At 45.4% G+C, this 23933-nt stretch overlaps 1 protein-coding gene and 1 long non-coding RNA gene across 2 annotated transcripts in view; one reads left to right on the top strand and one right to left on the bottom strand.

The window, feature by feature from the left end:
- The window catches only part of LOC143377487 (uncharacterized), a 133758-nt gene that overhangs the window by 96037 nt on the left and 13788 nt on the right, over positions 1-23933 (top strand). The window lies entirely within an intron of this gene.
- LOC143377485 (uncharacterized) overlaps positions 15846-23933 on the bottom strand; it is a 33837-nt gene continuing 25749 nt past the window's right edge. The window contains exon 19 of the mRNA XM_076828753.1: positions 15846-23841. Within this exon, the coding sequence (XP_076684868.1) occupies positions 23653-23841 (189 nt within the window). The 3' untranslated portion in view covers positions 15846-23652. The remainder of the gene's footprint in view (positions 23842-23933) is intronic.

Below are 23933 nucleotides of genomic sequence, written 5' to 3'. Positions count from 1 at the left end.
AGCGCGGAGAGACGAAATCATCGACTCGGCTGTTAAAATTATAGAGCGAAAACGGGCGTCGCGGTGCCTCCCAGGGCGACAGGGCATTCAATCGCGAGGAACCCCCGCGAGGAACCGCGACAATGGCACCCGCCACGAGCCCCCCTCCTCCTCCACGGCCACCGTGTACCCCCTTCGCGGGGGGTCTCTCTGTCTGCTACTGGTCATTTGATTGACGCGACCGTTTCCCTTTGCGTTTCTGCGTTCCACGTGCGTTTTTTCAATCAACCACCTCGAAAGCTCGACCAAACGCTTCCCCATTAAACGCCATCGCGACCTCCGAATCTGCTATCGCGAGGCTCACCCCGCGGGCCTCAGAGAACTCGGCTCTAGACGTCCAGGCGTCATAAAGATTCGTCAGGAGGCACGTGAAACATCCTCGGGGATCATCGAGAAAAGAAGCCCAAGGTTTAATTTAACCGGAATTCCTGATTCGACGAGGATTTCGTTTGAAGCGAGGTGAGATTCAGTGCCACCCTTTTCCGGATCGCCGACGAAATTACAGAGAACAGAGAGGCACGCTCGAGGCGACTACGACGGCAGACGCATTCAACGGCGGGAACCCCCGTAAGCAACCGCGACAATGAACGCCCATTCGCGGGGGGTCCTTTCTGTACGCCACCGGGATTCACTTGGCATTGGCACACGCATACGTGCGAAATTCGACTTGTGCTCACGGTCGACACGCGTGCCACCCCGAAAAACGTCGCATGCGATAAAGCCACGGCTCTCCGCGGCGCTGGATTATTTGCTCCCCGACCTGGCGTGTTCATGGAGCCTTTCATACCGAGCCAGCGTCCTCCTGGATCGTGGCTATTCCTTTGGCTGCTCGGAGGACACCTAATTTCGATATAGGACACCGAAGGATGACACCCAGCTTGATCACGATCAATCAAGCGCCGACGGTGACCGATCACCGATGAATACCGCCTTGGAGGAGCAAGAAAACGTTTATTGGCCGTCTTCAAGTCGACGACAAGAGAACACACGCTGGAGAAGCGCCGAACAACGGAGAGCTCCTTTCACCATGGCTCTTCCGCGTCGTCAGCTCTCGCGCAGAAGCTCAAAAGCGCGGAAACGCTTTATTTCGACGGCTCGCTCGTTTCGAGTACCACTTCGCCCTCGAGTTCCACTCGACTCCGGCTCGAGTACGGGGCCAGATGTTTCCGAGTGCTTAGGACTACTTGAGGCGTGCGTACAGCACGCGCTGTGTAGCGCGTGCAAGCCGAGAGAAGCTTCGTAAACGGGCGACAACACGGCTCTCGTGCCAGCCAGCGAGTCCTTCAGGAATCGACTTTCTTTTCACGCGTTGGTCACGCGAATTCAACCTTCCACCGTTTTTCTAGAGTGCCTCTGCTTAGTGGCTGCTTCAGAAGACGATTCACGACGGAACTGCTCTGTCACGTTACTTTGCAACGCGTCTTCCTCGGTCGCATTTGCCTGTTACGACTCCTCTATCACGTCGCTTCGCAATACTCTTTCATCGAGTTATCCTGATAATGTCGAACATCGATCACCATCGTATAGAGGCAGGAGGTTCATCGCCCTTCCAATCGCCACGAATCGAGTAACTGATAGATAATCCTTTCGTTCATCGCGTCTTCTCGCGACGGTGCTTCAGGAGACTCCGACCATTTCGATCCCACTCCAGCATCGGTTTAATACACTTTTCAAGGGAATCGATCGAGACACCACTCACGCGCGAGCACCTCTGTCTAATGCCGAATTCATCGAGGCCACTATTTCAGAATCGTTCTCCATTTGAGAGGACTGAAAGCATCACGATGACTGAAAGCATCCGAGCGAAACTCATCTGCTCCTCCATCCAGCTACAATGCGCCGATACAATTGATACGCTCCTTCCACCCGCGACTCATCCTTTTTCCTCGAGTTCTCCCTCGAAGGAGCCCCGTGTGTAAAGATCGGGGCGGCCTTAGTCGATTAATGACGATCGGAAACCGCGCCGACCATTCAACGGTCGAAATATCGACGATTCGATTCTGGGATTCCGGACCAGCTAGAATTGACTCCTCGAGGGAAAGGAACACGGCCTGGCTCGGCGTTACGTGGACGCGTTATTGGGTGCTGCACGAGCAGCTGCCACGAGATACGCTCGATTAATGGACGATACGATGGCCCGAGGATTACCTGCTTGAAATATACCGCAAACAACGTGACAATTTCTTATTTACTGCCTCGTACATCCAGCATTATTGTTGCAGAGGAGACGGTTGCCCTAGGTTCGATGATAATTTACCGTTTTACCTCCTTCCACCCACGTGCGTGTTGCCGAGGTGGAAACGCAGCCGGGAGGCAATAAAGCGGGCCGTAAATTCTTCGACACTTTTTGCGGATACGGTGCAAAAAGGTGGCCGCGTTGTAAATCTTCCCGGAACAGAGATACTAGCTAATATCGCCGCGATCGTCGTGTCTCTGGTGTCGCGAGATCCCCCCAAATGCTCCTCGATAATGTAGATTCAGATAGAATTAATTGAAATATCGCGATCTAATCTTCCGAATGCAAACTTCCCTAATTACCTTTCTTCCACCGAAATTCTGTCTAAATTCAAAGCACCCCCTGTGAAACTCTACCCATTCACAAAATCCACAGCTCCGGATCACGAGCCTCTCGATCTCACGATTCCCTTCGATTCACGCGAAAGCGTTCGCCGTTCGGTGGCATGTCTCCGGTATCAAAGTCACCGACCTATTACGGAACACTCTGTCAGTACCTACCGTCAGGCGTTTTCATCGTCGCGGTCCGCGCGTTGTCCCATTTTCGTTCTTCCGCTGGCTGTCGGCGGGTCCGTATTAAAGAGCCGGGGGCCTCCAGGTCCTCGCCGTGCCAAGTCACGCCTCCCGCGGTGCTTGTTGTCATTGTCGGTACCTGCAATCACGCAATGATCACGCACACGCGAGCTAAGGATCGGCCAGCTACAGGGAACACCGTCGTATCGGCCCCAAACTCCCCCGCCCCAGACAGGCTATCAAAGACGCCGAAAGTGGGCCGACGAATCGGCCGCGTCGATGACGCGGTACTTCCAGCCTCGGTTTCGGTGATCGTCTGCCTTTTTTCCGATGATCCTGGACACTGCTCCGCGCCGTGGAGTCTGGCCCGCTCTCGGAGCACTCGGGGGCAGGCCTCGGTGAAAAGAAGTGGGAGATATCATCTCGGAGGCTTCTTCAATCGGATTCCTTATTTAGAGACTTAATGGCGTTCCCGTGGACACTCGGATTAATTCTGGAGCAAGAATTAGGTATCGATTCGAGCTCGACACGTATTCGACTGGCGTTTTTATCCGTGGTTCAACTGTCGCTCGTGTTTTCATGGGACGTTAATCGCCGCGATGGGATTTCGCTGGTTTAATCTGATTTTGAAAAAAAGTTGCAGCAAAAAAGGACGAAGGTCTCCGTCCACGTGGAACTTGTTACAGCGGGATCCAGTTAGTTCATCCTTGCAGTGATCCTTGGGCCACGGGTGAAAGAGCAAGAGACTGTAAAAGTCGATTGTCGAGTTCCCGCCCAGCGGTGAGCCAGCCAATCGGAAGCCCAGCTGCTCGGTCGCTTCCTTTTTTCCTCTTTAACGGTCGTTACACCGAGTAGTTTTCTTGTCTCAACGCCATCTTAGCTGGCCGGACATTATCGTCCAGTATCATTGATTATCCTTCACCATCTTTGGCTGGAGACCGACGAAACCGTTCCCTGGTGCACTTTCCCCTCGTTAGAGTTTCATCTAAACCTGGCGCAAACGCTAGGAATTTTCCAAAGAATGTAGAAGTAAATGGTGACGAAGTTGAACGGTATTATCCTTATCCAGTGTTTTGGTTTAATAACGAAATAGTTACCAGGTATATGGATGCTTGAACATTAGCGATGAATGATACGTGAGAACACTCGAGGACCGCCAAAGCGCAGCTGCTTTGCTGAACTTCAATAGAAATTGGTCTAATACAGCCTTGGGACAATGGGACAAAGAAATGGAGTGTTGTGTGTCTTGAACAGCAGTCAGTGTATAGACACTTTACCGTGAATACCATTCCTCGTTAGAATCGTATCAAACACTTCATAGTCTCTTAGAAGCGTCAAAGTGACCGACGAAAATTTTTTATGAATCTTTCACCAAAACAGCCCACGCCTACACCGTCTCAATCGTTCCTAGATCGAAGGAATTACAAATCCCGCGCCTTAAAGTCTAACTCGCGCACTCCTTAATCGGAAGAATTGATTAAACGTTGCATCAGCGAAGGGTTGTCATCTCCCACCCTCCAGCTACACCTGAGTCGCGACAACTGGCCGAGAAAAACACGAAAACTTAATTAATACCGTGTTGAGCGGCCAGCTCGTCACCTAGCCCGATCGCTATAAAAAGCACGAGCCGTCGAGTGTCTCGGCAGCTCTTAATTCGCTCCTTTTTAACGGTGCCCCGATCTCCTGCCATTCCGTTCACGTGCGTCCGTCAGTTTCTTAGCGCGCAACGGCGACGAGCCTGGCTCGGTCCGTTGGCTCGCGATCTCCAGCCGTTCCCTCCGCCCATTCGCCGACTGTTAACCGTCATCACGGTCGTCGTTAACAGAAAATCATCCCGAATATTCCAGCGGAGCTCCCCGTCCGCCATTCATCCGCGGCCTTTTCTCTTTCCTCGTGACGACGCGGCAACAACGAGCCGCGTAGCTGTCCCGCGGCGCGGGCCCGATCGTGAGAAAAATCTCTGTCGCGGGGCCTATAATTTGCACTTCCGTTCACATACCGTCGGCACAATACCGTGCAGCGAAGACGACGAGGACGGAGGGTTGCCTCGGTCCAGCCTTGCCCCCCAGCGAACATATTCTCAGGTGTTCGACTTTTCGGCCCCGGGACGGCCAGAAAGGGGAGTAATTCGATGCCCGGAGCAGGTGCCTGACGTTTTGTTCCAGCGGGGAACAATCGGGGTGAAAGAGCTTTTAAGAGTCGCGGAACGGGGCCAGACGCGACTTTTGCGAAATCGCTCGTGGAACGTTGCATTGATGAGGTCGACGAGGGGACAGTTTGCCCCCCTCCCTTCCTTCCTCTAAAAGTCTTTCTCCATTGCCCCTCGCTCCGTTCATTCTTTCGTGTTGTCGCGCGCTCTGCCCCTGGAGAGGAACGATTCCTTGCACCTACGGCGCACCGAGATCTCAACGACTGTTTTCGGCTCTCCAACGTACTTCTGCGCACGTGCTCGCGCCCCGTTCGCCTCGCCTCGAGGGCCTTCGAGCGAGTTTTCTTTGATCGACGTCGAACGTTGATTCGAAGGCACTCCCATTTTAGCTCTTCCTGAACGTATTTCTGACAACGTTTATCAAGAGCGTGGAATTCTGAAATCAGGGATATACAGAGATGTAGAAGATCCCTGGCGGCAGCAGGGCTCAGCGGCTCTTGTCTACCCAGGATCAGCATCCAACCCCTAACCAAAGATCACAGCGTCCCGCGAATTCCAAACGTACTCATCCTCAATAGGGAAACGATAACATTGTCCCCCAGGGTACAAAGCGCGAAAGCGTCGACGCCACCGTCCTCCCACTGCCTTTGGACCGTGGCCTGGCTATATTAAATTCCACGATAGATTTGTCAAGGCGTGGTGCTAGCCCACCGTGTTGAAAACCCATCGGGGACACCGCTGCCACACACCATGGGACACTGTACCTCCGATCCAACCCTCTACGGTGCGTTCCCTCCGTTTCCGCCTTCTCCGCTTCTTTGCCAGCGTGCTTACGGGGTGCAAAACAGACGGCCGTGACGCGCACCGCTTAATAATTGCGTATTAGCTTTTGTCGGCGCCGCTTTCAAAGAGATCCAGCATAACGGACCTTACGGGCGCGCTTTTTACCAGCTTCCGAGTGGATTCCGCGCTCGCACGTCGTTGATTAAACCGTCCCGTGCTGATGGGGACTGCGTTTCGATTGTTAAACGAGTACATGCGCGACAGCGTCGTGGGTGTTTCTGTTGAACGAAGTAAGAGTTTCTCGAAGCGAACCTATGCTGAATCTGATGTCTGTAGGACATAAGGGTTGCAAGGGTATTGCGCGTTTCAAGACAGTCAATCCCAAAGAAATCTTTCTATTTTCCTTCCATCTAAACATTAATTGAGGACATTGCAGCAAGAGGGGTGCAACTCACTTTTTGACATTTCTTCAGTTATGACGTTACGCACGTTTGATGCAAATCCGATAACGAATGAGAGATTTATTGAAAACTCGTGCACCTTCATTTACGTGGAGTCGCGGGGCTGTTACCTGCCAGGGGCGTGCACGTGCACCCCAACAGAATCTCGAAGAAAGTGTTAATTACCCGAGACGACGATGACACAACGAAATCTGCGAAAGTCACGCTCCGTGCTCCGATATTTTTACAAGTCCCACGGGGGTGGCCTTTGCAAACGGAACTCCAGCCTCTCGAGATTCTGGAAACTCGTGGGCCAGCTCGCGGGCGTGGTCGTCGCTTTAATAACGCGTTTCCATGGTTCGTCAAAGGCGCGGCAACGAGTTAACGTTTACTCGAGAGACTCGCCGCACAATCGGCGCAATTTGTGCATCGATTGTCCGGGCACGGAAGAATTTGTCATCGAGCGTTTCCCAGGCGGAGGCGTGGTCCAGATCCTCTTCCGCCTTCGCCGTTTCCCCCTGCTTTGCATGCGATGAAAAATAGCGACTCGCCCGGGAATTCAGCAACAGGTAGCTCGCCTGTCGATGTTGCTTCGTTGCGAATTCTTACGAGGGGTGATTTATGCATCAGGCTGACGCGGGGCTTTCTGTAGCCAGCTTCGCTGCGATCGAGTTCCCCGAAGCTGCACGTTCCTTTCGATTTTTCTCGCAAATTTTCACTGCGACACATTACTTCTTCCACTGGTATGCGTTTCATCGAGTGTTGCGTCCAACAGATCGCATCCACCAGCTGTCTTCGAGACCCTACACCCCGTTCCTCTTGTCGTAACTGCAGAATCGTACTGGAATTCTTGTTACTCTTTCGCTGCATTCAATCCCCCTCCCCTGGGATCATCCATCTTCGCCGTTCAAAACAGCAGCATCCCCGACACGCGGGAACAAAACCAGGATACGGAGAGAAAGGCGCGCGGAGGAGCAAAGGACAAAGTGACCGGAACGAACGCAACAAAACCAAGGGCCCGTAAGATATGCGAGTAATAAAAGTGGACAATGGAGGGGCAAATTAATATTAAGGTGAAACCGGGTGCTCGAGGGCGCCGGACACGGCAGAGGAACGCTCGGATCAAGAGAACTACGCGAGGGAGGAGGGGTGCCCGAGTAGGGACAGCAATTTATCAAGCCCAGATAGGAATCTCCACGGTCGCGTGCATCGAACGGGTAAAGTATCGTCCGGCCCTTTACCAACGCGGGATCCTCCGTCGGTCCTACAGCCTCCAGTTTCCACATCCAGGAACATCCCTTCCAGGACCAGTCGGTCCAGAAACAAGTGATTCTGGGCGAACCGCAGTGGCGAAGACAAGCCGCATAGCGATCGCGTGTCTTACACGAGGGCGTGGTAAAAGGACAACTGTTTCGCGGCGGTCGACGGTGCACCGAAAATGCCGGGCATACCAGCGGACGCGCGTCCAGACGCTGCCTGGATCCTCTGGAAAAATAATGGGAGTCGGGGGGAAGGGGGAGAAAAGTAAAAAAGCATCCATCACTCAAGGGGTTGAAATATCTGAGAAACCCAATGAACATGTAAATCAAAGCTTCTCTTATGATTATTCTTAAGCGTTTCAATTTCAGTGTCCAATCAAATTTTAAGTTGTCAGAGAAATAATAGAGGTGAAATAATAGTAATACTAGTTTCAAATGAGAGAAGAGCCATGTAACCACTCAGCATAGTTATCCTTATCAATTTTTGTCACCGTTTCTGCTAAGAATATTCAAAAAGTGGGCTAGGAACTTGAAGCTAGTGGGAATAAAGAGACATTTGATCCTGAAATCAGCTGTTCTCGTCGACTTAGAGACCGCGACGAGTCTCCCAGTCCTCAGGACATATCTCTCATCCCCAGGCAATCCGAGATGCTCCAGTTTGGCTCCGGAAGCAGTGGACAGGCGGGGGGTGGCGGTGTAGAAGTAATTTCTGGGAGGCACGAGCGAGACTCGGTGGCAGAAAGAGAGGAAAAGAGAGGAGGCGAGGAGTCGGGGTTGCGATGGAGGCAGAAACGTAGCTAGAGTTCGACCCCCGGTGCTCGCGGTGGGACGCCATCTTATTTATTGTTTTAATTATATCAGAATATATCGTTAGAGGCCGTCACGGCGTGCCACGCCGCCGAATACGTGAGATTTATACGATCGAACCGTACCACCACCACCCCCGTCTCCGCCGAGCTTCTTCTACCTTCTCCACGGCGTCCTCTGTGTTGACGCGCGTAATTTGTTGGTCTGCACGTTGAATGAATTATAAATAAATTTACCATCGGGGACTCGCGAGCCCCAGCTCGGCCCTGCTACACTTTCGTGGAACCCTGGTTTCTCGAATTTCTTTTAAGAATGGGGTGGTCTCGATCTGCTCCGCATATTTAGGGCACCCTTAGTTCAGCCAGGGTATTTAGGAAACTTCGAATTTATAATTCTTCAGGCTTGTTACACTTGCGTGATAAAATTCGACACGGTACTTGGAGTATTTAGCATTTTATTTCAATCTGATTACAGATTGAAGTAGAGTTTTTTTTTAATTAATCATTTCCCTTCGAACTTAGCGCAATCTTTGAAGGCATACAGCTTTTCAGTAGGCAAGACTTGTAGACAGGCTCGATTCGGCGTTCGAGTTTCGAGTTTCCTGATAATTTACGGGTCGAGGTCTCCCGACCAGTTTCGCGGGTTAGAAGAAGCGTGACCGAGGGCGTGGCGAGGCTTAATTACTGCTTAAACGGGAGTCCTCTCCGCCTACTAAAGTATAACCCATCATAATCCTCGAGGGCTCCTTCGCCCTCGACCCATTACCCTTCGAGGTATTATAGTTACGGAGGTTGGCCCCCGCTAAAACAGGTTAGCCACTGGTAAATTACACGTTTGTTTTAAGGCTGACCCTTGGCTTGCACCCGTGCATCGATACGCTCTTAATTTATCGTTCCGCCGTATCTAGTTGTGGTAAACTAGCCACGGGGGCCCAGCAACCCCCCTTGATATTATGGCACTTTGGGGTTTCTGGGTGAAAGCTGACTTATAAACTGAAACGTCTTTGTAAACGTTGATACCGTTCCAGTTGCAAGAAATGTCCTTCCTCTATATTAATACACATTTTTAATATAATTTCCGCGACATAAGTAAACCCTGATTCTTCCTAGGAAATCGTATTATCTATGTTGAAAATGTTCAGTGCGTTTCAAATATATTTCTATGTAATTTACATTCGATTCTCCGAGAAGAACGATCGCCTAACGAGGCCTCGAGGACGCGCGATTTCTTCGGCTAGTTAACGTCTCCGACATCCCAGCCCTCGGTTTTCACCGTGGAATCGCCATGATTTCTCCTCTCCGGGCAATTTTCTGCGCTCGGCCATTTCACGGAGAAACGAGGAGACGCCGTTTCGCTTCGTTTGCCTCTATTGTTTTTCCATGGCGCATCTGCGGTCCCTTGGCTTCTCACAGCAATCAGCTGGATTGAGGGAAAGGAACGATCTCATGAGATTTCAAACTGCAAACAGGATCACTGCTCCATCCTTGACAAATTCCAACTGCATAGGGTAAACTCGGGTAAGTCCGTGATAGTTTTAAACTTTGTCTATTAACTGCTAATATTCACATGTTCTGAAAGTGATGATATAATGATAGGTCAGACATCGTACAAACAAATAATAGGTTAGCAGAAATTTACTAAGTATATTTAATTGAAAATATACAAAATTAAATTTTCACGACACACTCTGGTTACTCCGTGATAGCTCTGGTAATTCCGCGATAGTTCTCGCTGGTCCGATATATGTTCAGCAACTATTTGTTTATAATATTTTATATTGTTTTATATTATTTTGCATTATTTTACATTATTTTATAATATTTCATATTATTTTATATTATTGTTATTTTGTGTATAATCAATCGTTTCATGATCATTAGATGTCCGAGACGTAAGGAAACATTGTTTCTGGTATTGACCATCAGAATTTCTCAAACAGCGCGATCAGAAACTCAGTCTCAGGCACACGAAAAATAAGAATTTAGTCATTTTTCATAAGCAAAAATAACACTGATACCTTAATGTATGATAATTTCAAGAGTAAGACTTGTCAAAGTATCATTTAACCATCACTTACCTGCAGTTTGAACTTTCCATTTATCTTCTAAAGCGCATATAATACATAAACAAGCGATCGTCCTCAACTAGCACGAAGAGTTTCACGAATATGTTTACCACAAAATAAACTAGAAGATTAACGCTGTCTATTAGTTTTCGTTCCATCTAAATTGAGCCAGACAATTTCGAGTTACAGACAAATGGAAAGGTATCACGGAGTAACCTCTATCACGAACTTACCCGAGTTTACCCTACTATACAATCTTCCTCCCAATAATTTATTTACTCTTTAACAAGTACCATTACGAAGGGGTACAATTGTTAAAACATCGTATTCCAAAGCCTAACCTTGTTTTTAAAGCGAGTCACCTGCATCGTTCTACGGTACACCCCTTCTGTTCAGACAGCCTTTCCCTCAGCCCTCCACTGTCGCAAATAAAATGATAAAAACACTGAATAATTCATAACCAGCTTAATCGCGCGCGTTCGGTAATTCTGTTTCCAAAACAGTCGCTCTTTCTCTCCGGGCGAATCCGTTGGGCCGACATGCGGGCTCCTTCGTCCCCCATCGCGCCGTAGAAATCACCCCCACGTACCGAGCGAAGAGCACGGGGGCTGGGATAAAGTGATCGCGCCAATTGACTAGTAATCGAGTACACCGCGGGCAAACTCGATCATAGTGGATAACGGCCTTATCTAGATGCCGAGAATTGGGTGTATCGCAAGGAAACTCGTTACTCCGGGCATTGAGGTCGAAACAATTAGCCTCCTCCACACGTGGCTGCCACTAAATAATAATCGAGTTGCAGCGCACCCCTGTCATCCAATTGACGCTTCAGGATATCGTCCGCTGTTCCTCGGGTCTCTTATTACCACCTTGCCGTTACAACGAGCATGCTAAGAAGATTCGTAACAGAGGCAAATATTGAACCGATCCTATTACCGTTGCTAACACCACCCCCGACAGTCCCGTGCTTATTATCGTTACCCTCGCCACCCCTTTGAACTGCGAAGACAGCCAGGCTGGAATTCACGGGAATAGCTAATAAGTAAACGAACAGATGCTCGAACCTTCGACACCTTAATTCGGTTTATCCCTCGGGAGCCCCTTAACCCGATTAGCGAGATTCGCGCCCTGCGAAATGAAGTGTCCGCACAAAGAGAAAGAGGCCAGGCACAAAGAGTCGCTAGAACTGGCTCTCGCAACAGGAGAAACGGTTATAATCCCGTGGAACGGCCCAGCCGGCCGAGGTCGGCGGATTTTTAATTAAGGAATAATTAAAAGGAACAACTTTCCTTCCGGCGTTTTTCGTCCGGAGCGAGCCACCGGTCGGTGATAAATTAATAAACCGAGTTACAAGTGTTGCGCTCGTTCCAGGTAATGTATAGCCGGGCCAAGTTTGTCCGGCGATAATAAGACTGTAATTAAAGCTCGCCGTGCCTTTATCACGGGACGATCCGGCGAAGAAATGTTTCAAGTTACCGAATGCTATCCGAGTAATCTCATTATGGACTGTCAGCGTGTCCACCGGCTGCTTTATTTCTGCTAAATTCGAATTTAAAGAGAACTGATAAATGAACTTGAGAGAATGTTCGGGAAGTTAGGGACATTTGCCCATACTTTAGATTTCCTTTAAAATTTTAAGTTGGTCTCTTAGTTGCCAAGGCTTGCACGGTGATTTCGAGTGTTACTGGTTCAAGAGAACTATTTATATATTCTGTAGCTTCGCATATTCTTTTATTTATGAGAAAAAGAAATGCCCAAGAAGCTCCCGATCAAACGGGCAGCTACGAGCTACCGCTTGGAAAAAAAATGACGAGCTATTTGTATCAAATATTCGTCTAAAATTCAGTGGGACACGCGATTGAAGGGGAAGATACGCACGTGGATGCAGCCAAGTGCACCGATACCCTCGCTGGATGCACGCGAGTCTAAATCCGGATTAGACGGATCACCCAGCGGGTGCCTAAACATCGATATAATCGTGGAGGATCATTCCAGGCCTCGGTAGCAGCCTCGTTGATATCCAGACTGCATTCTCCACCCATTACACCTTATAAAAATATTATAATTCCTATTGGCAACGTTCGGGAGATCTTCCTCGAGTGTCAATTCGAGTTTCATTAACTAAAGCTTCGACCGTGATTCGAATCGAAACGACAGTCTCTCGAAGCCAAATATCTTTGAGAATAAAGTGTTAAGAAATGATTCTGTATTCATTTCTAATCGCTTATTCTCTCTAATCATTCTTACAGTTCGATTAATATTTCGCACGAATAAATTCCGCCGTGGGTACACTTTTGCAGACAGTTTACAGATACGCGCGCATTCAATTGGCTGGTGGGGGGGTATGGGGTAGAAAATTCCTGGCGCTGGTAGCGACCAATTAACCAGAATATTTATCTACACGCGATAGACCGCCCCGACGACTCAATTACGCGCGTTCTCTATCGTCCACGGAAATATAACTGCTACTTCATTGCGTCTAATGTTCGTATTTCTTGGGCCCGAGTCCCATAAACTTGCTATCGTTCCAAACGACCGAGCAGAGGCGAGCAAACTATCGCACATTCCAAAATATTAAACGATTCATTCGCAGTCGTCGATAGTTTTAAACATTACACCCTAGCCTTTTCTCTTTGGCAACTTTACTTGCAATTAACGTCAACTTTCATCGAACACTCGAGCCACAGATCATGCAAATGGGAGAAGAATATAAGCGCGTCGCTCCAGATGAGACCAGAGTGAATCTGATCTACCCCCTTAACGTCGAGCGCACTGTTACCAATACTCAATCTGTAATTAAGATTACGCCGGAGGCTGTCATCGCGATTGTGTCGCTGCAAGTCTGAGAAATCGAGCCCCATCAATCTCGGAGGGGGCTCGTTAAAAGGGAAAGGGTGTAGTCGCGCGGCAGCCGGGCGATTATAAATTCAAGTTGAAACTTATAATCGTGTTTGTTTTAATTAGAACCGCAGCGTGCGGCTGGTTCATTTAAGACTTGGAGTTCGCGGGGCCCCCGGTTTCGCCCCTGCCCCCTAAAAAGCCCCGCGGCCCCGACTCCCGTTAATTTCACGTGAGGCATTAGTACGTTAATAAACCGTTATTTATTGGCACGCTCCTTAAGAACATTTATTTCTCGGTTCCGACGCATTTTCCGCCGCGCCTTTACTGCACACTAAATCAACCACCGATCCCGCTTCGGGGAACCGAGCCAGCCAGCTCGCACGAATAAATCTGCGGACCTTCTCTTCTTGTTTCCGCGCCTTTCCTCTTGCGAGTTTTTGGCTACACGAGCCGCTCTTTTCGGCTGGATATTGGGGCGGATTCGTGGCGATTCCCTTGAACGCTGGGCGCCATTCATAACGCCAGCAGTAGATGTACTTGCTGACAGTTGCGTTCCTTGATGCTTAATTCGTCACTGAATTTGCGAATCGAATAAGATTTTGGGGGCTATGATTGGGAAAGGGAGAGGAAGCTAGACGAGATTAATACATTTTTTATGTTGTAATTGGTGGTTGTGAATTTTAAGGGTTGAAGGGAGGTGTAAATTCTTACAATTCCCTTTTGAAATGTTAATTTTTGGTACTAATGCCTGCAAGTATAGTATTACTTAGGGCTGATTGTTAATTCTATTATTAGTGTATCGGGGCTGAATTTATGAAGCAGGGCTTTAACGTTAGGTTTTTGCGCCACTGATCGTCTCTCTTCTACCAAAACGACGCACGGGCGTCTGTTTGGGCTAAGGCTGATTTCACGCGGATAAATTTCAAATTGCGACAAATCCGATCTCGCGCATCGTTCGCCACGGGATTTTCGCTCCATTATCCCAACCCACGAAGGACTCCACGCTCGTCAGTGATGAAAGGAACCCTTTATGCCACGACACGACACGCTCGACGTCGCCTCGGATACGAAGGCAAAACGGTGTGTAATCACCGTCCTCGGATCACGGTGATACTGTTTTTAAGAGAATGACACCGGCCCTTCGAGCCCTTGCCCCCTTTTCTGCCCTCGTACGGGATTAGGGGGACTCGGGGAGACATTGATACGCTCCATCTTGATCTTCTTGAATCCAGACGGGATTCAAAGGTGCATTTGAGTCTTGTGGAATTAAATAAGTTAAGTAGACGATCAGGGTAGGGTTGCTCGATTGATGACAATGTTAGGGGTTGAAAGTTAGATTATAGGGCGAAGCATCGGTGTGCGAACAAGAGATTATACAACTGTTTTGGATAGCCTTTCGTTTAGATTGCTTTCTATTGGGTTTTATGGAATCTTATATTTGTAGCCTTTGTTTAGATATTTGATTTATATTTGTGCTTAATTCGCGTTGGAGTAGTGATCGAAGCCTGACATCTGGAGTCCACGAGGAAACCTTATGGGAGTGTACCCACCGAGTTTCGACTGCACTGGTAGTCCTGTGTTACTGAGACTCGGTTCATTGGTTCGTTTTTTAGTTGTGTTTGAAAAATGAAGTCTACTTAGATAGTTAAATCGTAGTGAATCTAGTGGTCGATTTTAATTTAGTTCATTTCAATTTAATTTTGTTTTACAATTTGATATACCATCGACGGATACTCTTACCACCAAGGATAAGTCGAGGTAGACTCTCGCCCACAGTCGAGGTATAGGCACGGACCAGGTATAGGATAGACCTATCACCCACCCAGGGAAGACCCCGATATACGGAGTTGTAGTGTCGGAACCGCACATCATGCGCAGGGGAAGAAGGTAGCGGATGTTATCGCTAGTTTGATCCCGCACCAAGTGCCGCCTCCAGGTGCGCAGTTCCGACACGAGGAAGACCACCTTCGAGGTTTCAGTGGGTTCGAGTCCCACATAACCCCCGACCCTCCCCCGAGGGTTGGGGGTATCCGTGGGGATTTCCTCCAAGACCAAAAAAAAAAGACCTATCACCCAACGTTATCGATTCAGTCTAAAGTAAGATTACAATGCTACGAGTGGTAGGAATTAAAAATAAATCTTATCGAAATCATTTTAAATCTATAACGGTCTGAATGTTACAACTAATTTTAAGAAACATGTTGCATAATTCCATTTACCTGCTAATAGATTTTTATAGAAACATAATTTTTACTTACTTCCATAAAGAGCGTAGCAAGGTAAGTATTAGCAAACGACCTCCATGACGAATTTTGCTGTTATTATTGTTTGCTAAACATTGTTTCTCAGCTGAAACACCATGAAATTTCAGATCGCTACCTCTCGTTTAAGGATAATATGGGGGTAAAAGCCTTTAAATTCATCAATGTTTTTTTCTCGATTACTACTTAAAATAAATAGATGAAACAAAAGAGGAAAAATAGCTACCTACATGTATTTTTTTTCGAATTGTAAATCAATTACCCGTGCCCTTGCGACTTGTATAGACTCTCGGACACATCAAGTTTCTGTAATACATTTTTCTATCCCGGGTTTCTGGAGTCCTGGTTTTTCTGGATAGATGCAACTTGGAACACCTCTCCCAGAAATTAAGTAGAAACGATGTTTTCGGATGGGAAAGTTTCGATGACGGGGATAACATAAACGAAACACGATACTATTAATACATAATTTATTTGTCAACACGAATTTCCATAAATATATCATATATCAATATTCATCATATATAGTTTTTTTTTTTGCTTGCGTATAATATCTGCTTACAGCACATACATCATCTTTTAATATAGTTCTTTTGTACCGAACCGAGTTGCGCTCTTGAACTCACTGCACACGCTTCCCATACCATTCTCCCAAGAATCAAATCTATTTTTGCAGATTGCAATCGAGTCCCCAATTAACTAACTTTCACGGTGCTAGATTAATTTCTAGATCATTTATCCTGTTTCTTCTGCCATTCGTCTCTACGATATGTCCGGATATGTCTTATAGAATTTGCTTTCTTAATTGTCAGCTGTTGTACGTGTCTTTGTACTTTATTAGTTGCTGCTTTTACCGTTCAATCTGCAAAAATATATTTCTTACGGGCGTATATGTGTCTTTATAAGTGTTCGACTACATAGAATCAAGGTACCTCCGAAAACATACAAACCACAAAACGACCACAAGGAAGAATTGTCTCTAAGTACAGTTTAGTGTAACATTAAATTATACTCTGAAACAGTCACAAAAAAGTTTCATAAAATGTTGCAGAAATTATTCCACAGGAACTGAAATTCAATTTTTAGAACTCACTATATATCTTGTTAACACTTTGGAAGAGAGAATATGGCAAAATGTGTATATTCTTTCCTATTATAAATTCTTGATCGTGCAACCCGCGCAAAAGCCTCGACACCATAAATTCTTTGAGTTTCATCATTTTTTTTTTAATGTTTTTTGTTGGCGACACCGCGCAGATAGATATACATACTTTTATAGATTTGAGATATACTGCTAATCGACACGCTACAACTCTTGGCCAGCAAGAGTGACTTCATTTTACGTTATCTTCCTTTTCACCCTACTACGTACCATAAACATATATATTTTTCTTCATTTTTTTGTCTCTTTGTTAAATTTCTGTGGATAGTTAACGATATACATATATGCGTATATATGCAACAACATCATTTGTCTTCTTCCCTTCCCGTGGCTTTGTATGATAGCATCCGTGCTAGAGGCCAGACAGTCATTTCTTTAATATTACAGCGAATGGGAGAGGCAGTGCAAGCGTCGAGTCTACTGCGTTGCCTTGAAGTCAAGTTTGATTGAAAGCTCTGCCATCGTGTGCCTGTAAAATCTACTCGATCCTTTGAACAGTATAGAAGCAATACAGAAATCACTGGGCCTCTTTTACGAATAAAATGAGGACGACATTAATTACTGAAGCATTTGGCCACTAGTAGATTCATCTAATCATTGATTACTCTTTGAAAAAAATTGACTTCAAAACAACATCACTATCCCTTATAGTACGTGTTAGTGAATCTTGCTCGCATAGAAGTGTCAATAGCGAAACATAAGATCTCTAAGCTTCTTAAGCAAACAAGTAGTGTCTCCCTTAATTGACCATGATTTCAATTACCAATTAATTACAGAACTGTGCCAGTGTAACTTATCATGCCTCTGAATATACCTGTCCAACTTGAATCTCTGCGCGTCCAACTTATGGGGAAAACTACGGGAATATTTCACCGCTAAAATACACCAATACCTCAACAATTCAATTCTCCAATCTATCAATACTTGAATTTATCAACGACGCAATATCTCAACATCTCAGTACCCTAATATTCCAATACTCCTACGCTTCGATTCTTCATTACCCCCATACTCTAACATTGCAACACCCCGACACCTCAATACCCCAAATAGGGTATCCCTCTTACTACCTCCAATACCTCTTCCTGCCACCACCCGCACTATCCGGAACTGGAGATCCTGGAATAACCTGGATCCCTTCCACCCTCGAAACTCAGGCAGATATTTAAAATATCCAAAGACCAATCTCTAACTATGCTGAACTTTCTCGGCTCGTTTGTGTGTATGAAAAGGGGCGATAAAACTCAATGAAAGCTCCAAGTGCCGAGTCAGAGCGCGCACGCCACGCGTAAAACAATTTACTTGCTCATCCTGCCGACAGTAATGACTGTCCCTGTCCCTCGTTAACGTTAATTACATTCTAACGGTACTGCCTAAGTCTATGTACCAATCACAGCGACACAGAACGTGTGGAACGTACCTACGTTTATAGCCAACGTTATCTATATGCACTGTATGCATGTTATAAATATATATATATATGTACATTTATATAACATATACCAACATACAAACAACGTCTTACAATTACTATTCGGTAGACACTATGCGCGAAGAAATCCTTCAGCCAGATCGAGTCCGGCTAAATACCGCATAATTAGTCGATCATCTTGCAAACATTAGCGATCTCTTTGAAATATATGTATACGTATAGACGATAGTATATATCGACCACTGATTGTACGATTAGGATTTGTGCCGGGCACAACAAGCAATCACATTTAGAATCCCCGCGTTTTATTCGCCAGTTTTATATTATTCTTGTCGGCTAAAGTGCTCCTTAGAAAAACTTCTTCCACATTTCTCTCGCGTAATTGATTGTTCTTTCGTCTCGTTGTTACTGTTCATTCGGTGTGGAGGGTGGGATGCTGTGGTTGCGAATAGAACGCGGAGGGAAACGCGCAGCGTACGAATGCGTCATCAGTACGCAACTAATTATGCTTGTGCACACGTACTTAGGTATTTAGTGACTGTACACTTCTGACAACAGTTGCTCCTGTGATCTTACAGAGGAATCTGCCAGCTGTATTAAAGATACAGCTTGGAATTCGATATTTAACAAAAGGGAAAGGCGATGATTTCTTTGCGGAGAAGAATCATTTAGATTTGAGTACTTCCACGTAACTATTGGATTTTACGTCTGTCTGAATTAAAAATTTATCATTACGATATTGAATTTATCTTGTAGAAGATCACAGAGCAGATATCCTCAGATCATGGTCTCCTGAATGCAAACCGATCCTTCTTATCTGCATTCACCTCAGCATCATCCTCACTTCATTTTCAGTCTACTCTTTTACCCGTCTATCTTTATTGTCAATAAAATACTTTTAGTTCTTTCCGCGTGAGGAGATACGGGGAACTGATTTCAGCTGTGAATTGACCAGTTACTTTGGCTTGAATTCAGCGGACCATCGATATCGTGGACAATTATACAAAGACTTGTGTCATTCTTGAAGCTCAGTAACGATTGTATAGATGCGCTGGGCAACACGTTTTACATCCTCGTATATTAATTGATAGATCAACAGCTCGTAGTATTTGCACTTGGATTATTCGTGAGCAGAAAATGGAATATTCTCCGCAGTCCTCCCAGTACCTCGATTTTCCTCTTGATTTTACAGTAACGGTGTCCTTACCTATTTCTACAAGTATGTGCCGATATCAGACGGCTCGCAATGTAAATCGCTCCAGTTCGGAATACAAACGCATCTGCGATACACTACGCCCTTAGACAACTTATTGTTAGTGCAACCTTCTTATCGATAGTTAGCTTTAATGGATACACGCGCAGCTTATTACCTTTACTTCACTAATCGACATTGACTTGAAAGGAGTAGTTACGACAGTTTCATAGTACCTTCCGAGAAGAGTACCTTCCTTAGGGACACCAGTATTTTGTGCGCAGCATTTCATGTCACCCTCGAGTAGGAATTAATCGTCTGAGCTTCTAATCTGCTTCCTGAATCGTCTGCTAAGAATGTGGAAAGTAATCGAGCCCATTCTTTCGCTCGGGATTAATGAATGTCCCTAGTAGCAGTTATGAGAAGTGAAACGTGAAGTTGGAGGGAAGCTAATTGTAAATTGAGGGGGGTGGCATAAGTTTACTCGAAGGTTTCACGGTCTTACATGTACAAACTTTGCAGCCCTCGAGCCTACACGCGAATACACGATACTCCTACTCCTAAATTGACTACACGTATTGACTCGTAACGTTCTCGCGTAAAAAACCTCCAAATCATTCCACGAAACAAGGATTCTCCAATTCTCCGGACGCTCGATACGATCCGCCCGTTCTCTGTCACAGTTTCGATCGATCTGTGCTTAAGAAAATATATAAAATAGAATAAAAGAAACATACGGTCTTTGGCACTGAAACTACAAATATGTCTGTCTCTCCTGCAAAATATGGAATCACTTACGAGTTCTCTTAATTACGACTGCTTATATTACATGAATTTATTCTATGTGGAGTGTACCCAAAAATTCTGGGACTCGTGCCAAAGGAAATCAAAGAATTCTTTAGCATATTGTAATCTGGGGCTTCCTTTTCGAAGTATAAATGATTGAAATTCGGGAGTCTGGAGTTCAGACAAAATAAGTTAAATAACAAGTATGAGATGCTGCCAATAATTATTTAAAATTATACAGGCTAGGTACCCTTAGCAAGGAAAGGAAACGCATGTGCCGTAACAAGGACGTTTCTACTACGTCATGAATCACGTAAACACGCGGCCGATTTGCCCTCCTTTCATACCTACCTGTCTGCCCCACTACGTCCAATTGGGAATAACCCCTGATACCCTCTACGAGTGTAGCTCCGCGCGTTCAGTATTATTCCGGCCGTGATAACGATACAATGTCTGGCAAACGTACTCGACGGATTCATTTTCTTTGCTATGTGGGTGTAAATCGAGAAAGAGATCCAACAAATCGGAATAATTATTCGTGTTCCTCGCGTGTGAATGCAACTACTGGTAAACATCCAACCTACAGGCACTGGAAGGCAGATTCGCAAACTTCAGCCACCTGTATATTAAAAACGAAGCCTCCAGCTGCAAAGTGGTAAGTTTTTGATTTCTTGTGGCATAAGAAATTTGCATGTCTTATTTTGTCCCAAAATTTTGGGGCTACACTCAAATATAGCCTTAAGTACAAGTGGGTGTATCGGTATAATGTACAAATCGCTGACACTGTGCCGTCACAATGTTTCTCATTGAAAATCCTACGTTCAAAAGCAGTTGAAAGCCAAAGAATATGGTGACTATTCGGAACAGCGGCAGCGCGTTACTTATAAGTTAATATTCTATCGAATTACGTGGTGAAGCTAGCGAGAAATTAAGTGTTCTTCTCGGTTTAGAAAAATATCCTCGTCGAAAACGTTCTAGCTCTCCTGATTGTCCGATTTGATTTTTATTTTCACCGAGTACGCTTGGTATCCTCTCTTTCGACTAGCCTCCCTTGAGCTAACCGAAGTTATCAAAATATCGTGTTAATCGAACTGCATTCGATGGTAGGCAGAAGCTTAGGTTACAACATTATTTCTTACTTATCGTTAGGGTTATAAGTGGGTGTTAGATTTTAATTGTAGAACCTAGAATTCAGGAGCAATTAAAAAGGCTACACTAATCCTTGAAACAATCTCCTAAGGATCCTCGACCAATGAAGACGAGGAGTAGTATTTAGAGCTGCTAGGCGAACCAAAGTTCCTAAAGGGCTTCAGGGCCTACAGTTTAAAGAACCTTAAATTACGATCCTACGAGACGACTATGGTTGCAACGGTACGCAACGCACAGAAAACTAGTCTTACGCCCTAGTTTATTGTCCGTCTTGGAACATTTCCTAAAATTATTTATTGTCTGTTCACACAGTATTGTCGGTTATCATTAATTATATTACTCCTCGATTACGACTATCTGTTGCCTGGATACTAAGGAAGACTTTCGTCGTTTAACGTCTTTCGTCGGAGAAGGAGTGAGCATTTCATTTCAGCGAAATATCCAAGAAAAGATAGCGATCGTTTAGAACTTTGAAAAAGCGGCAGACTTCTGAAAACTATTTTCGGAGGAAAGGAAAAATATTTTGCCAAGCTACGATACCTTTAGAATCTTCTGCTAAATGAAATCTTTGAAAGGGTATGTCGCTACTCGGTTCACGTAAAATTTACACAGAACGTAAGCTTCGTTAAAGGAAAATTGTCTTCGATGGAGACAGAAAGGTCGAATGATTATTGTCCTGACCAACAATACCGCTATTCTTATCGCTTAGAAAAAGTCTAAGTCAATTAGTAAGGCTCCTAGTTCCCATAAACAATATACATCGTACAAAGTATACACGTTTAAAAACTATTTCATTTTGGGTGCGGATCAAAAAAGTGCTGGTGCAAGAGTATTGTCCCTAGAATTCAGTCAACATGTTATCTAAACCTAAGCTACCTTCACAGTGCCCTATGCAGAAATTCCAAGCAGCACCGAGTCATTCTCGGTGCACTATTAACGTGACTCGTGCTTCGAATGTCTCTACTATAAACTTCTACGTTCGACACACGAGCACACGATTATTACGCTAGTACGTATATCTTCAAGCTATAAATACGAGGCCGAGCAACGCGGTTTCTTAAAAATTACTAAAAATCTCAGGATTAAATATGCAAATCAGTAAACTCAAGATAGAATATGAAATCTTAAAAATGTAACGTCAAACACTTGATTTTTAAAGTTCTGGAAATATCCTTAAATTACAAAGGAATTCTGAATGAAACAATTTAATTTAAAGAAATTTCTCAAATTCGATAAAAAGTGATCGCGTTGCAGCAGCCCAGCCCTTAGAATCTATATATAATTATCTTTATATACGTATTTGTGTATATGTTTCTCTGGTTATGAATAAATATCTGCTTTATGTTAATATACAGTTAATAGACGCAATGCTAGACATGTATTACCGTTTACACAATTTAAACTGCAGACTCTTACGCGTACAGTTACTCGAAACACTTATTATTAGTACACAAACGCATCTGATGCAGTATGTGCACGACATTTTACCCATGCTGGGTGTGCGTTCCTGAATCTCGTACAATAGTGTTTCTTCTATTTTGCAAAAGGATCGCCCCATATTCCCATTCCAACCGCTTCCATCTGCTTGGATCTTCAAACAAAGGTATACACCTCTCGAGGAATCAATATTCTTTGAATCATCGATTTTGTACTCACAATTACTTTCACCCATAACCGCCTCTTGAAGAATTTCGACTATCGTTTAAAGACTAGAATTCAATTGAAGATCTCCTCTGTTTTACAAATAGTATCATAGTTATTCTCACGGGTCCAAGTATCGACAAATGAACGCACACCCTTTGAACCACGATTTTCGTCCACTTGGTGGCACGTACGCGACTTTCCAAAAAACCTCTGTCGATACAAAATGTTTTTTGTCGCATCTCATGCGGAATTTTCGTTTTGTTTCGCAAAACCCTTTTAATCGGTTTTCTGTTCATCGTTTCTTTACTTAATCGTATCTGCTGCGTGCATGTGTATGTGAGAGTTGATTTTTTAGAAAACGGCGACGAGGACTCGTTGTCTGAAGTTCCCTGCCCGCCAAGCAGCCTCGACAATTCGCGCGACAGTTTCGTAATATGTTTCCACTTATTTCATCTTTGCATCTAGGTCCTTACCTAAGTTTCCTCGCGACGGGAAGTCAAGGATTCGTACTAAGAACGGTGAAAAAAACTGTGACGCAAGATTAAATGCTCCTCTGCTATACGAATCAAGCAAAAGTCCAAAGTACGAAAACTCTGTGACGAAAAGATCTACAATAGTAGGAGTTTCTGGTATTGTCTCTTAGAAAACCATTCTATCTAGAGTTTCACTAGGTACGCTAACTCACAAGGACCAACGCAATCAGCTACGATGACTCTATCTATAGAACCATTAATATCTTTAGATCAGCAAGCAACTTACTCTTCACGATAGAATAGCACAACTAGGATGCACGTGACCATTATTGTCGTTAAAGTTATTGTCTTAATTTAACGCGTCTTACTATTCCTAACCAAATACAACCGACCGCGGCTGCCCACGAAGCACCTCCCTTCAATTACCCCATAACTACGTCAGAGTACTTGGCCATTTCGCCACGAATCCACGGCACGTATTTCGGTACGTAGGCATAGACCCCAGGTAACTTTGGGTGTGCGCAGTTTATGCCCCAGCTGACGATACCACCGACGAACCACTTTTCTTTATCCTGCTCGTCTTGACACAGCAGGGGACCCCCAGAATCGCCCTGTTAATTGAATCTCGATAATAACAGCTATAATTAGCTTCAACGTGGAATGATTAGGTGCCTTCACTTTGAAGCCTCAAAGTCGAATACCG

This window comes from Andrena cerasifolii, chromosome 16 (genome assembly GCF_050908995.1).
Source record: "Andrena cerasifolii isolate SP2316 chromosome 16, iyAndCera1_principal, whole genome shotgun sequence".
In the NCBI taxonomy this organism is placed as follows: Eukaryota; Metazoa; Arthropoda; class Insecta; order Hymenoptera; family Andrenidae; genus Andrena; species Andrena cerasifolii.
Note: the sequence above shows the minus strand (reverse complement) of the source record. Positions and strands in the feature narration are given on the sequence as shown.